A 17,529-nucleotide genomic window follows, 5' to 3' on the forward strand; every position below is an offset into this window, starting at 1 on the left:
CCTGAAAAATATTTGGGGGTGCTTAACTTTTTTCCAGGTGTATATATATATACACACACACACACATATACTCCTTTATTCTCTTACAGCAAAATTGCGGTAAACTCAGATCCTTTGTAATCTTCAGCACTCCCCATGATAAAGTTTTGATATTTTGAGGTGAGAGGATAAATTCAATAGCCTTTGAAGAATTGATAAGTTATATCACTGAACTTGATGGATAGATGGTTTCATCTTTATTCTCTTCATTAATGATGCACAACAGTTCTTGATTGAAAGATTTTCTTGCCAAAAGAAGGAATCAATTCCTACATATTCTTGAACTTTAAGCCAGCAGAAATAGCTACAAGGACTTTTTTCTGTAAACACCATTCTGGCAGAGCTGTTTGCATCTTTATCATGTCCTTTGTGTAATCAGGTTTTTCACAATAGAGAATTCTTTGTACTACAGATTTCATCAATCCCTCTGGATCTTGAGGTAAATTTGCATAACAAACTTTGAAAAGTACATTGTCATCAAATACACAAGTGGCCCTATTTAAGTCTAGCGACTTGAAAGACGTAGCATTTTTTTGTCACTCTTCACTTTCAAGGTTGTTTGTTATACTTGCATACAAACCAAAGAAGTTTTGAAAGTCATGAATGGTCATGTTACCATTTTTGGACATACCATGAGTTTTGTTTTGGACCTTTTTTTTTTTCTAACTTGAGCAACCTCAGTTGGATTTTCCACTTCCAGAACTCAATCAAGCAAGTTATCACTTGGCTCCACATGGCTGATGACAATATTTTAAAGTTTTCCCAATTGTAAAGGGTTTGCTGGTTGCTTCCTACCTGGTTTCCGGAGACTGTCTGTCACAGGAACAACCACAACAACTACAAACTAAACAAACTTTGCATCTAGGCCATTTACATTTATATATCTTTGGACCATTTATCCTGTGATCAATTAAAAGGTACAGCAAGTACCTTAAACCTATGTCAAGCACTCAGAAAGATTAACATAAATGATGTCAATCGACTCAAATTTAATCTGTAGATTGTAAATAATGTATCTATCAAAAAATATCTCGACAAGACATGTATGACAAAAGAGATTGTGTAAATCAACGTTTTTTAGTGTGATGACCCAGCTTGTAAAATTTCAAAAAAAATCAGACAAAAGCCACAATGGGTTAGAAATATCTTGTCACCAGAAAAGAGTAACCCTGGCTCATAACGTGCATATTAATTATGTTTTGATGCCAAGTTTATTCATATACATTGATAATAAAATAGTTTAAATAGATTTTAAATGTAATTCTGTAAAAGGCTGTTGCACACTTCAACTTGCCCTTTGCAAAAGGGTTAACCATTTGATTATGAATAGTCTCATCTTACTTACATTTTATATGAAAGTTTAATCTTAGAATTGTGCAATTAAAAGAATATACACTGGTTATAACGTTTATTGGTTTGAATATATTCTTACATGTAGGAAGTGACCATCCAGTTATTAAGCAACCATAGGAATCATGGTTTGTTAATGTATAACCATTGGAAAGTACATTTGCAGTAATTTATTACTACTCTATATTTATATCATGTAACAATAACTTCTGATCTCTTTCGCCACTGGTCAGTCACCTGTACAAAAACATAGTGATTTTAAGTCACTTACTACTCATTTCTATCAGCATGTAATGATCTCACCATTGTTCAGACAGCTGTGTTATTGAGAAATGAGCCCAGACCACAAACTAATCAGTTATACTAGTAATTAATGACTTAATATTGACTGGTGAATAAATGCCATAATAAATTCAGTCATTATTCAGTCGTCTGTAGCAGGAGATAAATTAAAGCCTCTAGAAAGTTACAAATTTGGATATTAAGTTATAACAGCTGGTCAGTCAGCTAGCTCACCTGAAAGTTGACTGTAATGACTTGGTGTTGCTCGACTTGAACCCCTGGATAGTGACACATATCTCTGTTTGTTGAAGACAGGTTCTGTTTTTGTTGTTTAATTTTCTTACTTTTACGTTTATTACTACAAATTCACAGATGGAAAAAAAGAAAGGAAAAATTAAAATATTTCTGAAAATTAACTATCAAAACATCATACATAATTTACCACATCCAATGTTTTCTTAAAATATTTACATGTAAAGCTGTAGCTAAGAACAGCTTAGGTAAAAACACTCAAAATGCACTACACAAAGAGTTGAAACCAAAAACCAATGTTAAATTAAGTTATGGATAACAAGGCAGAGGCATCATCACTGGGTACCAGCACTGTGGGATGGTGCACAGGGTGTATTTCAAAGTGTCACAAATCTAACTTACAAAAACTTTAATGTTATATTGAAATTATGTTTTTAATTTTGAGTTGTAGCTGATTCTTAAAGCCTAAGCTCTGAGTTTTTTTGTTAGCTACTGACAACTTTAGAATGAGGGATCATTTTGTTCTTCAAAGCTGTCTCTGCACAACTACCCCTGCATAAAAAATTAAATTCACTATTTATTTTTCAGAATATTATCAATTCCTTCTTTAAGCACTTGTAAACTTCCAGCATCCATTACTACTGAAGGAAACTCATTCCTAAGCCAATTACCCTCTTGGAAAAATAAAACTGTTGTAACTGGAGCCTAGCTTGTCTTTTTCAAATCTTTAACTTGTGTCCTCTTGTATTCAGAATATAGCACAAAGAAATCAGAGGATTTTATACTATTTATTCCCCCAGATAATCTTATAAATTTCAGCAAGATCACCTCTCACCCTTCTTTTCTCAAAGAAAGATAGGATATCTTAGCCTATCCTATTCAAAATAACATTTCCATCCCTGTCATAATCTTTGTAGTCCTCCTCTGAACCCTTTCCAACAAATAAATATCCTTTTTTTAGACAAGAAGACCAAAATTGTGCATAGTATTTGTATAAAAAGAGATAATTACCTCTTTTAATGTGTAATCAACATGACTACAAATACACCCTCAAATTGTATTAGCTTTGGCTTTGCTACTAGCAACAACTCATTGCCTTGGTAACTTGAATGTCTTATCCACCACCAAGCCAAGATCCAAATTATGATAACCCAGATGCATTATCTTGTACTTACTACAATTAACAGTCATTTGTTAAATATTTAACTAATTAACTGACATAAGTTACTCTGTAGTACCTCAACATCCTCAATACAGCTAGAAATACCCAACAGTTTAAAGTCATCTGCTAGCTTTACTAATTATACCCCTTTCAATACAATTAAACAGAGAAAAAGCAATGGCCCAAACATTGACACTTATGCACTAGTAATGAGGGTCTAGTTTGATTGAACTTCATTAATAACAACTTTTAGCTTTCTATCATTCAATCATCCTACAATCCAATTTACTAGACTTTTTCCAATCCCCATAGATGTGATTTTTTTAATCAATCTTTGTGTGACACTTTATTAAAAGCATTTTGAAATCTAAGTACTCCAATTATACACCTTTTGTCATTCAAATAACATTGTAACATCCTCAAAAAAGTAAAAAGTTTAGTAAGGGATAGTTTCTCTTTTGTGGTTCCATGTTGATCTTCCTTTATATCATATTTCACTAAATTATTTTGCAATGCTTTTATATTCTCTTTAACATCTCTCATTGCCATCATAAAAATAGTACTAATATTAGTAATTTTTTAATCCTCAAGCACCTGTCACTATCTACTGTTGTCCTACCAAAAATGAAAGAGTAAGACCTAAATATCTGATCTTTGATTTCTTTTTAAACTTTGGGAAAAACACTGTCTGTCCTGGTGTTTTATCTACTTTTAATGTCACAATATGTTCTTTTTACCAAAAAAGGATAATATTTATATAATTCAGGTCAATCCCAATAATTCCCAAAGAATGCTGAGGGTCACTGGCACCAACAGATGGGCCTGGGTGGGACACAGCCCACCAGCATCAAGGCCCATCCAATCAGAGTTTGCTTGATGGTTCCTTGTTCAAATACATCATAAGTAATGCTTCCTGCCAATCGACAGTAAACCCAAGCCCACCCAAAATTTCATACCTGGCTATGTCACTGTTGCATCCTAATATATTCTACTATTAAAACATCATACATAATTTACCACATCCCATGTTTTCTTAAAATATTTACAAATAGCCTATCACTATATTGATACCCAATGTAACTAAGCGATTAACCTTTTAAAAGAATTTACACTGGTTATAACATTTATTGGTTTGAATATATTCTTACATGTGACCATCCAGTTATTAAGCAACCATAAAACACCTGGATATGCACTTTATGCATCTTTGCTACTAGTACACTCTTTATTTAATGTATGTTCTAAATTGTTTTCTAATCTCCTCATTGCCCTAGTTTTCCTATTAATTTTTTTCATTCCAAAGTTCCCAAGCTTTGGAACTGCTATGCAAGTTGAATTTAAACTGCCTTGCATGAATTTCCTCTGAGCATTCCTGAACATTTTAAAACCAAGCCTTTTTTTCATAGTTCCATGTGTAAAACTGAACAATGGTGAACTTCTGATGCTTATATGAAGTAACAAAAAAAGAGACTGTATTAGTCATGTAAAGTTTTTCTGTCAGATGGAATATGTTGTAATAAGTTAAATTAAAAAAAATAACTGGTAAAATGTGATGGCTTATTAAAAGCATGGGTCCAAGACTTCAAATTAATATATCAGTAACAAATGTTTGAAAGTTGCCAATAAGCTATTCAGCTGAATATATGTAACTAGTAGAATCAGTTTACCAGATTTCACCAACAAAATTATAGACTATTCACTTCTTACCAGAAATAACAAAAGGCTAATATCACCAAAAACACCGTGAATATATGTAACTAGCAGAATCAGTTTACTAGAATTCACCCACAAACTTATAGACTATTCACTTCTTACCAGAAATAACAAAAGGCTAATATCACCAAAAACACCATGATGCCTAATGTCGTCAAAATCACTTTCAGGGTATAATGATTAAACCCTTCTTTTCTGACTCCTGAAAAATAAACAAGATTTAAAGTTAGTATCTATAGTCTAGTGGCCACTTCTATTTAGAAATTTCCACTACAACAACAAAAGGACAATGTACATTTTACATGTCAACAAACTCATTTTTTTTTGCTTACTGAAATTTTAACTCTTAAAGTGTTTTGATAAAAAAATCTAACTTGTATCAGCGACTTTTGAAACCTGTTGTAAGTTCTTTTGCTTGAACAGTTTTATAGCTGAAATTCACAGCTCAAGACTGTTCCAATAAAACTTTCTACTATGAACTCTTACCCATAAAGTATTTTCAATTCAATATAACTTATGAACAGTATGTTTCATTCATGCTTAATGAAGTACAGAATAATACAAAATAACTCAGAAAACACAAAATTAAATTTGAATAGACATGATATATTCAGATATAAATATAAAATTCAGTTGTCCAATTCTCTGACCATCAGTGCTATTTCTTTAAAACAATAATAGCAAAGCCTCAAAATTAACAATAGTCCTTCATGTTTGAAAAATGCACGAGTGCAGTAAACAGCCCCCCCACCAAACAGTCCAGCTTACACTGTACCATGATTTTTATTTTACAGAACTGGACAATAACAGTTAATTTGTACTTACTGAATTGTACTGTTTCTCTGTCAACAAAACAGTTTTGCTGGCAAAACTGTAACATGGTTGCAGCATGCCACTGAACTATGATGACCTCTGCTGATCAGTACAGGCAACTTTTGCAGCCTTGTATCATGCAGAAAGTATTTTGTCACAATCAAATGTGCTAAAACTATTCTTGCTAGTCTGAATTTGCTTATAGTTAATATCAAATTTTGTAATTTAAACTTTAAAATACTGACTTAGTTTCTCAGTTGCAAATATTTGATGTCTATAAATAACAACACAGTTATAAAATATAGTATTACTGTGCACATAACATCACCAGTTTAGGCTAATTAATATTGAAGTATCGGAGTCATAGCAGCCAACAGGGTCACAAAAAGGTAGCTGTGAGCTTGTCTATGTATACAAAGAACAGTTTACTGAATGGCCAATGGCAATACAAATAATAACAAGATCAAAATTCAAAAGTATTTACTTCTTGGTAAGAATAAAAGGACCAGTACTGGGCCCAAAACAGTGGGTGTCATGACAACCTTTACAGGATCTCTAATAAGCCCTTGCTAAACTCATTTTACAGGAACTTTCAAGCATGACTTTGATGGCACCCATCAAATGTAAAGGGTTGTAAAAACTATTACGAGTATTTCAAAATATACTATTTTTAAATACTGCAAATCTTTATTATAATAAGTAGTAATTACTGCTACTTTGAACAGTTTATGGCATTTACCTTGATAAAACATTCGAAACCCAAGTGATTCCTGTGAATTTTGGTTTGTATTTTGTTTATAAATTCCTGAAAAAAAATCTATTAAAACTGAATCTGTTGATATTCGAAGTTTATTTGGAGTTTTGGAGGAACAGTATCGAGTATACTGGCTGATGTATGTTTCAGAATTAGCATCTAATGCAGCTATATCCAGATGAGCACCACCTCCTTCACAGGAATGGTTTGTAAAAGAAGGAGGGAAAACAAAGTCAAGGAAGTTAAGAGCAACATCCTGGTCAGGCAATACACTAATTGTCCATTCACATCTTAATGTGTAAAAATATGCATGAGGAAAACCTGGAGAAGTCAACAGCCCTTCAGTCGCTTGGAGTTGCTGATCACAGGCTAAAAAAAAACAAAAAAGTACAAACAATACTATTAAGAAAATATGAATTTTCTAATTAGCTAAAAATACCTCAGCATTATTTTTCTTATTTAAGATCTTAACCTATTTACATTTCTATGCTGTATTTAAAACAAAACAAAAACTTCAGAACAGTTTTATTGTTTTATATACACTTAAAAAACTATTGCATATACTTCTACAAATATATTTCAAGAGTTATATAAACCTACCAAAATAATGAACTGTTTTACTTATTTAATTCTGCAATAAGAACAATTATTTTCTTAAAGGTTACACATAGTTAATAACAAAGTTATAAAAGTAAGTATTCCAATCAAATCCCTTAAGGATTCGTGTTAAAGTGGAACTGTTGATCTATAAGATGTTTAAATTATTACTCATATTAAAATGGCACATTTAGGCTAGATGTAATTTACACACACAATATACTTAGTCTTAAGTTGCCTGCTGTCTTACATTTGTTGTTTTAGTATTATAGATTAAAAACATAAGATTCAAATAAAGAAAGATTTTTTTTTAAATGTACTTAAAGAATAAAACACTAATGTCAAAAAAATTACAAAAAATAACAGACATAATAAATTTAAAGTAAGCATCTATTTTTAAAGGATACACTTCAAGGGAAAGAAAAATATATAAATAAGTGTTATTAGAAAAAGTTAACATTTTTCTTACACTGAAAATGTATTTCCAATAGGTACTTACCTCCTCTCATGTAAAGCTATCTCAATTTTCTATCTGCCCTTTAAGCATTGCCAAAAAGTTTTGCACTCACAGCACCAATCTATATATATCCAATCATTTTGAACATGTACATATCATGTGACAACTTTCCACCAATAGTATTGTGTCACCTATATTGATACAGCTAGCTCCTTCTGCTATTCCTTCTCAATCCTCACTTTCGAGAATTGGCAGGTTCTAAAAGAAGAATACCGGCCATGGGGAGGAAGGATGGGAAGAGGCAAGTAACTATCAGAAATACATTTCCAGTGTAAGAAAAATGTTAACTTCCAGTATAGTCTTACCTTTTCTCACAAAAAGCTAAAATCCCACTTGCAAAGGTGGTGGGGCCAGTTTCGTTGCACTACAAAGAAACCAAGCAGAAAGTGACCACCCAGAATGAACGGATGAGCTCCAAAATTAAAACTAACAAACTAGTGGGGTACTGCACTACTTCTGGAACAGATATGCTTTTTGCCCTTGAAGTAAGAACTGAATCTGATATGGGTAGAAAAAAGTATGTGCACAAAGGCAATTTGTTCTGAGAGGTACAATCCATAGTAAAATATAAACAGAATTAGCTATGTACATGCATGACTTCAACTGGACAGATGAGGTTCCATAACTCATCCTCGGCATTAGGAGGTTGAAGATAAAAAAAATAAGATATACTGTAACATAAACATAGTGGTTAGGGCATGTGGACTATGTTATATATATATTCAACAACCCTAACCATAAGTAAATAGTGTCATATGTCAAGCAACTGGAATTACAAAGAGGAAGTTAGCTTTTGCCAAAACCAGAAAAACTTTTAAAACCACCACAGAAGCAAGAAGTAAAACAAACTGAACCCAGCATTATGAAATTGTGGCATTGCCTCAATTTAACCGTAAGAACAGGGCAATACCTGTAAATGGTATTAGGAGCAGAAATCATAAATCACTCAACTGTAAATACAGGGAAGAGACATCCTGCATCCAAAATTAGGAGGAATACAAGGAACATTTGCTCAACCATGGGAACAGTGTATATATGTCCTGTTGCCGATGTTATGACCAAACTCAACTACAGGAGCAGGGAATAAAACCACCTGCAACTGGAATTAATCAGAAGAGGGGCCTCCCAAACCCAGTATTACAAGAAGGATTCTACATAAGCTGGACCTGCTCCAATTAACAGCTGTCCTCCTGGGAAAAAATATCCAGGGAAAATGAAAGGAGGGGAAACCATCTTCTCAGTGAGTGTATAATCATGAGTATGTATGGTAAATTAAATTTCAAAACTCACTAAGGAGGAAGCCTCCATGGTCCACCACCTCAGTAACTGGGAAGTGGTAAGGATTCCCATGCTCCACTGTGAGAAAAAAAAAAAGATGGGGGAAGTAAACACGGTAGGGAGTCCTGAAGGACTTCACACTAGAGAAAGTGTAATAGGTATCTGCAGTTCCTTATTTTGAAAAGCAGACCAACCCTGATTTATTCATTTTGATAAAAGTTGAGAAAAAACAACCAGATAAATATAAAAGAATATGTTTTTATTTCAACCAACATTTCACCTTTGTGGCTTCATCAGGGATTTACACAATGTTTGATATTAAAATATTCATTAAATCATAAAGAATTTATTCAATCAATAGGCTGGCAGGGATAGGAAGAAATCCCTTTCTGCTTTACTCATGAAGTCAAGGAGTGACAGTCCACCACTGAGTGAAATGGGGCAGGTTTGAGGCAAAGAATACATGATCAGGTAACATCCACCACAAAGTGGGATTCTATTACCAGTGTTAAAAACGAGGGTTGCTGAAAACAGAAGCATAAATGAGAGGAAGTGATAAACTTACCCTAACCAAAGCCAAAAGGATGTGTGTAGAATCGCTACAGGAGGAAGATAATATCCGTCTGAAGAAGATACAGCCAGATCGTGCAGGTATGTAAGCAACGAAGGTATATGGAGTAGTCCACATTCTGGCATGAACGATCTCCCCCAAAGGATGGTGAAGACGAGCAGCCAAAGACATTGTGATATGATAAATTTGAAGAGAAGAAACACTGGGGAGACAGTGACCTTCCATGGGTAAGTCTGAATATGCCAGCCTAATGAGTTGACAAACCCAATCAGTTAGCATGACAGGGGATAGATCATGGGAAATAGAAGGGTTTCATGAAACAAAAAGTCAGAAACATAAAGCCCAAAAGGAGGCAGGATGTGCTACATAACACTGAAAGGAGCTATCCATACAAAGAAGTTGACCAGGATCAGAATAGGAGTACTTGTGGGAGATGGAAGATAAGAAAATGGATTTGAAAGCCAAACAGCCTTCATGGGCAGCATGAGCCTGAAGGAGGAAGAACTGGTTAGGATATAGGATGATATAAGAAGAATGGTAGAGGAAGCAGATAATAGTATAGGCATAAATATCTGACCTATGATATCTGCTAGCAAGGAGGAGAAGGAAATAGGTTTTAAGGGAGAAATGGTATGTGGAACGTGAAGAAAAAGGTTCAAAGGGTGGATGGAAAAGGCATTTGGTACCACATTGATATTCCAATTAGGTAAATGTGTAGAACACATGACTTGAAAGGAGTGAAATGACAGGGAGAGACAAAACCAGATAAAACCCGGAGAAATGGAAGGAGTTTCACAAGGCCGCCCAATAGCTAGACACATTCGAAGTGGACAAGCCTTTGTTAAACAACCAGGTGAAGAATTGGGAAAGATGAGGAATGGAAGGGTGGGAAGGATGGAAACCATGTCAAAGAGATCAAAGAAAGGTGGAAGGTATACCACTGCCTGTGGTAAATGGACATGGAAGAAGGTCTAATGGAGCAGGAAAGGAAAGATGCAACACATGGAGTCAGTCCCTGGGCTAAAACAATGGATCTGACAAAAGCCATGCATGAAGACAGAGTGTGGTAATGTCTGGATGAACAGTGTCCGACTGAAGTTGACAGAATAGGGGCTGAAACAGAGGTAATGGCAGGGGAGGTTGTACAAGTAAAGGTCAAAGCAGTGGGAATGATGGTTGCACCAGCCAATATGGAGCCACCAGTAGGCCAAGACATGGAGTGGTTTGTAATAGGGACAGAACTATGGAGAGGAGTCGAATAGGAGGGTAAGAATAGATGTGAAAACCACTCCAATCTTGATAGAACATGACCACCCCCAGGCTTAGCAGGTGTGGAATTGGACACTAAAGGGAAGGAAGTTTGGTGTTTCAGTGGTTGACAAAGACATACAAGACCTGTGAATCGAGGGACTATCTTTTGAGGAGAATCTTGTTGAGAGGAGATAACCAATCCATAACCAGATTCAGGGAGCCAGGAAAATGGCAAGCTTAGACCACTATGTGGTAACTGTGGGCCCAGAAAGGAGATACATGACCTGAAAGCACAGAGACCTAGAATTGGTACCCCATTGCTCTGTGATAGAAGTGACCACTGTGGAGATGTCGGAATGTATAATAACCACTCTTTCCCACAGGATATGAAGGAAGTAGGACAATGCTTGATGAACTGCCAAAGGCTCAGGAACAGTGATATGGAGAGAAGATTCCTTGATTGAATAGAGAATGAAAATCTCCCAGAAGGCAAGGTAAGAACCTCAAACCTCTAAACATGAGTCTGTGAACAGATGTAAATCCAGACAAGGTGGAGTAAGCAGCACCCTGCTTAACCACAAAGCCAGGTTGGTTCTGATTGGTGAAGGAAGGGTAAAAGGGTGGTCCAAAAGATCCGAGGAGAAGTTCCACTGATTTAAGAGTGTCCACCAAAGGGAATGCATATGAGCCCGATCCAGGGGAATGAGAGCTTCCAAGGAAGCCCACATCCCCAAAGAGATAGATCATCTGGAGCTGTAAGAAATATGAAGTGAGAGATTTGTGAACTATCTGCTCCAAACTCAAAGAAAAAGAGAAGGCTGGGCCTGACTAAGATTGGAATGAAGAAACCCCCTCCAAATGAATGGGGTGTAGAGTTGGGGTAAGAATGGAACCTGTAATGCTTCTTGTTGGAGAAGATGAGTGTGGTCTCTGTACAGTGAATGGTAGTAAGCAAGTAAGAGCCAATCATTCATGGAAAGAAAAGTGCAAATACTTGGAGAGTGAAAATGTCCGCTAAGAGTTTGTACTTCCCGAAAAAACACTTAAAGAGCTAAGGTTAGTCAGAACGATAGGGCCCTGAACTGGAACACTTGACTTATAGCAATAAATAATTATCAACAATGTGGGCACTGAGAGGAAGACCCTGAATTATAGATTATGAGGAGAAAATGAGGTATTTTAGTATTATAAACATAGGAAAAGGAGCCAAAGCAAACATCAGCCCTACAAACAGGAAAGAAACAAACCCATCAGTGATGTAAACAAAGCAAAAACATTCAAAACCAACAATGATGAAAATTAGGATGATAAAACACATAGTTAACAATGACGAAAAAATTTTTCAGATAGACCAATGAATAATATATTACTAGTAATGATATGTAACGTACAAACTATCTAAACATACCTAGTTAATGGACACCCCATCTAAATTTACCTAATCCACAAAGTGTGGTATAATAATGAACATGCAAACTAACTAAAATTACCTATAAAACACATTAATAATCAATATTTAACTTACAATTTATCTAAGTTAATCCAGGTGACAAAGGCCATAAAATTAAGTCCTACAATGATAAAAATTAGGATAAGGCACACAGTTAACAATGACAAAAAATATTCAGATAGAACAATAAATTAAATGTTACTAGTAATATGTAATTTACAAGCTATCTAGACATATCTAGTTAAAGTACTTATTAATAACAAACTAACAAACCAACAAAAGTTGCCGAGTCTACAAAGTATATAATGTTTACGAACACGCAAAACGATTAAATTTATCTAAAAAAATGAAGTAATAATCAATATCTAACTTACAATTCGTCTAAAGTAACTAAGATAACAAAGGACACATAAATACCTAACTTACCAAGTCCAAGCACTGATGATGTAAACCACTTAATTCTCCCATGTGTAAATAAGTACAAAGCCACACAAAGGACATCTAAGTTGTGCCTACCACAGGTATATCAACCAGGTATGAAGTGTACATGTCAAAAATCTTACCACAGATTACCTGGGAGAGCTGGAAGCAATAGATAGAAAAGAGGAGAAGAACAATTCACCACCATAGTGAATGACATGGAGGCACGGCAACTGGTGGAAGATGAAAATTCCCGTAAAGAGTGACAGACCGAACATTGTTGAAACAAGTGAATGCAAACACAGTAAAATGAAACTTTAAAAAAAAAAAATTGAAATAGCAAAGAAAGAAACACATTCATAAATGGTAGCTACATGCAAAAAGATACACATCTAAGCAATGCTGTGCCACTCAAGAAAGTGAAGATTGAGCAGGAATAACAGAAGGAGCTTGCTGCTCAAATATAGATGGCACTATACTATTGGTGGAGAGTAGTTGCATGATATGTACATGTTCAGAAATGGCAGGAAATTAATGGGGTATAGAGACTGGTGTGCTGAGCACAAAGATTTTTTAGCAATGCTTAGAGGGTAGATAGAAGATTGAGAAAGCTTTGTGTGAATGGAGGTAAGACTGTATCAGAAGAATGTAATTATGCCTATTAATTTATGAAAAACAAATTTAGCTAAACAGAATAATGTGGATACAGAAAAAAAAAGTTTACTTACAACCACATAACACAGATATTACTTTCTGACAGGGTGAGAGTCTAACCTCATTCCAGTAACATTGTTCTAAACGTTGTTCATGACCTTCACAGTATATTGAATTTTTCAGCCCAATATAAGAGGCACCTGATGGCACAGGCAGCGAATATTGGTTGAGGTAAGTCATAAAACCTAAGTGACGACACGTGACGTGTGTCACAGTGTAAGAATACCGTAATGCAGCATCTGATGAATCATCATAACATATGGGCACATAGTAACTGGTAAAGTTTTCAAGTTTTACTTCAATTATTCCCTCTTTCTCAGACTGTGAGGTAGTCATCAGCCGCACATCCACTACGTAAAATATATTTTAGAACATATGAATTAAGTAAAACCACACACAGGTATGTACACAGTTTAACATCTAATTATTGACCCTTGTGGATATGTATAACTATGAATTGCATTAGAGATTAATTTTAATTGGTGCAGTTGTGTCTTTAGTTCATTACCTACAGGATCAATAAACTGAATGTTAAACTACTCAATACTAGTCAGTATCTCTCAACAATGTTTTTTTTTGCAATAAGAAAATCTTATTAAGCTAAAAAAATACAAACTTGTTAGTATTTATAAGAAAAGTAATGTCAAAACCAAGACTTTTTAAAATAAAGTGATAATACAAATAACCAAATGTCATAACAATTGAACATTATTGTGGCTAAAGAATTTAAAGAAAACTGAAAATCTAAACTCATTCATTTTAGTGAGCTACTGATCCCCATTTTTGTTAGATATGTTTTGGTTAATACAGTGGATCCTAGTAGTTTTGGGATTCAAAGATCAGCTCTTGCTGTTGTTGATTAAATTAAAAGTGTAACACCAAAGATACTAACCCTTATTTTTCATAGCATACAACAGTGTTGTACAATAGTGTCAGAACTAAATATTATATGTACAGTTTACTGATGTTAGATGGCACCCTAAGTCACATATAACTTCAGTGTCTCCCAACTCAACCCATTAGTTCACTTTGTTAGTTAATCAGCAAATCAAGTTGTCACCTCGTGCAAAAGTACTGCTCGTACCACTGATAGTATGGCCCTGTATATATATATATATATACTAGTCATAGGTTAGTTTAACTTCAGATATAAGTAGCATTACCATTGAATACTGTCAGAATAAACCAAGTGTTGTTTTTTTTCTTGATAAAGGTCAATATTAGTAACAGTTATGTTACAATTCCTACAGAGAACTGCAATTATGTCTGAATACTGTCACAGAATAGCATAGCTATTACACCTTTAGGTAATGTAACACACTAGGATAATATACTTACAGATACTAATCACTACATTTTAGAATATTGTTCCAAAAATTACATATACTTATACTAACCATTATATGTTAGGGTATCATGCAAAGGATCATATCTACAACTATCAGATCATTCCAGTATAGGAAAGTGTGTCATGGATCATTTCTACAGATGCAATTATTACACTTTATGATCATTTGCCAAAGTATTATTCTATATGAAAAGAATGATTCATAATGTATAGGATAGTGCATCAAGAATTTATTCTAAAGGTACTGATCCTTACATTCTAATTTTAATATAACACTGAAGAATGATTTGGAAAGCAATCAAACACTACATCCTACAACAATGGAACAAAAACATTATTCCTATATCTGCTAATATCCATTTATGTGATAACATAGAACATTCAAAGCAACTGACCCTTGTTTCTTGTGCTCATATATCAGAGCATGATAATTTCATATCTAAAGATTAGCAATTCCTATGCCAGTATGATACAGAAGGATAAATTATACAGTAACTAATCATCACACTTCTCAAACTCATGTAAATGTGCCATAGCATGAACAACTCTTTTCAATAGCTATTAACCTTTACTTTTACAATATTTATCTCAATAATACACCAAATACTCACATTTAGTGTGTAACATTACATGACCAGCAGTTGCAAAACTCATTTTGTCTTGATTCTAATGAGTAAAACACAAAAAATTACCTTTATAATATAGTTGGAAGAAAAAGAAAATTCAGGTGCTGAATAAAAAAATTCAAAATATCAAATTTCTTTGTGAAAATTGTTTAACTAAAATTACCAACAAAGGAAAAAATTGAATACAAGCAATCATCTATATGTAGATTAAGCTTTTCATCAAATTGGACAGTCTGAAATAGAAAAAAAAATCCTCAAAATATAGGATATTTTACTAAAGAACCTAATAAATAATAGAAGGAAAATAAAGGAAAAATTATACAATACACCAAAAATGTCTCATCAGATGTGGTATACCTTTTTAGAATTATGTTTTCTATGTTTGGTTTTCATGCATCTTATATTTCACTATATCTAACCTACCATAAAGAGCTGAGCTTTAGCTGTTTACACAGTTATTATTTAAAATTTTTTGAATTCCAATATTTCTTTGTACAAACTAATAATTTACAGTACTGCAAACACTGTTCATTCATAAACTTAAAGTTAGGAAACTTCATAATTTTTCTAGAAATCAGAATTGGATTTTAAAATTAATAATCTTTAGTCTATTTATTAACCATTAGTTCAATTTTTTCTTAAAAATTAATGATGCATGAATTATATTTTAGTTTTATGTCATCATAAAAGTATAGAAAAATACTAGCCCAATAGAAGAAACTAACAGTATTAGTAATACCTGTGTACAGAAAATATGCTTTTATAACCTTTATATTTTAGGGTTTATAAAGTATGCTAGGAGTTACTTGTACTCCATCTTGGCAAAGAAGTAGAAATGTATTGTAGTGTACTTATATCTCTGTGGATACTGGAAGTGTTTTTCTAGGATAAATTTCTTATTATTTTACAAAAAGAAGTCTTATTTTATAAAACTTTACACATATCAGCAAAAAACAATGATTAATAGAGCATGCCAACTAGCAAAACAACCCTATTGTTATTGCTAAAGTATCTGATAGTAATACAAAGTTCCATCTCTGGATTACAGCTATTTGAACCTTTATTCTTTCATAGGGCTTCCTGTATTTCCTTTAATGTGAAATACTTTAAAAATATATCAAACTTAGTTTGGGTTTATATCACTTGCAGTAATTTTGATGTACAAAAAACAACAACTCAAATGCTTTAACTTTAAGGATATAATGGACCTAAAATCTAAAGCTTTGTGTATTCATTTGCAAACTAACCTTAATTTTTAAACAACTAAGTTACAAAGTATGAAAATCTATAAATCATAACAATATTAATAAAAGTTAGTCTACTACTCACTCTACTGCTAGTACTACTGTTACTATTAGTAATGTTACGTTTTGAATTTGAAAGTTCTTGCAAGCTGTAAATCATTGTCAATTGGGCAACTATGTACACATTTTTAACTGAATTATAAAAATTAGTTTTAATTCTAACTTTATTGTGTCTAAACAACAGCTGTAAAATAATTTCACAAATACGTGAGATGTTAATAACTATTTCACTGCAGTGCACGCATCATACTCATATACCTTATAACTTATGTCAACGATTATACAAATTATAATTTAACTGTTACTTCTAACATTACCTGTTTTAAATGTTTAAAATCTATGTTCACCTTGTTTTGAGAAAAACAAATATTACTTTTAATTAGAATTAGACCAAATAGGTAATTATAATAAATAAACATCTTAGCTTTATTGCAACTATGTCTTAGTGAAAATTCTATTACATCAGATTTAATCGAAAATATCTTAGAATTAAATCGACCGCTTCATAATATTTGACTGAGTGGATACAACGTAATGATTTCCACCTACCGGAGATTCAAACAGATAAAATACGTGAAACTTACTGCTAATAAATAATAACTTAAAAACAGTTACCGTATTTTTCGGAATATAAGACGCACCCTTATTTTGAAGACAAAGTTTTTGGGGGAAAAAAAGGTACAGTAGCATTTGAAAGATTTTTATTGAACAAAAATTCAGTTTGATACTTTAAAAATTAGTATATATTGTTCTAAACACAAAAGAGCTCAAAACATCAAAATAAGAAAATACCGTAAATCAAAAAAAGGTTTACTGTTATTTAGTTTGGTTCAAAACCTACAAAATCTTTATTGCTTTCACTGTATCTTTTTTATTATTATTTAGGGAGCATTATAAATAGTTATGTTTTAAAAGAAAAAAACTACTATTGTTATAAATAACACATGCATGCCTATTTAAATATAGTTACACATCGCTTGTGTATATCGTATATATACATATTGTTGCGTCATCGAGTCACATGACTGCTGTGACGCAACGTTTCTAGAACTATCATGTACTTTTAATGGCTGGCGAATGCTCTAGTG

The 17,529-nt window shown here is 33.4% G+C and overlaps 1 protein-coding gene across 1 annotated transcript in view; it reads right to left on the minus strand.

The window, feature by feature from the left end:
* Positions 1–16,774, minus strand: part of LOC111088226 — a 37,415-nt gene extending 20,641 nt beyond the window's left edge. Inside the window, exons 1-6 of the mRNA XM_022397678.1 lie at positions 16,759–16,774; positions 15,123–15,177; positions 13,178–13,513; positions 6,351–6,734; positions 4,901–5,000; positions 1,906–2,029 (exon numbers count right to left, since the gene is read on the minus strand). Coding sequence (XP_022253386.1) covers positions 1,906–2,029; positions 4,901–5,000; positions 6,351–6,734; positions 13,178–13,513; positions 15,123–15,165 — 987 coding nt within the window. The 5' untranslated portion in view covers positions 15,166–15,177; positions 16,759–16,774. The remainder of the gene's footprint in view (positions 1–1,905; positions 2,030–4,900; positions 5,001–6,350; positions 6,735–13,177; positions 13,514–15,122; positions 15,178–16,758) is intronic.
* Positions 16,775–17,529: the final 755 nt, after the last annotated feature.

Source organism: Limulus polyphemus, unplaced genomic scaffold (assembly GCF_000517525.1).
Source record: "Limulus polyphemus unplaced genomic scaffold, Limulus_polyphemus-2.1.2 Scaffold3363, whole genome shotgun sequence".
Lineage (NCBI taxonomy): Eukaryota > Metazoa > Arthropoda > Merostomata > Xiphosura > Limulidae > Limulus > Limulus polyphemus.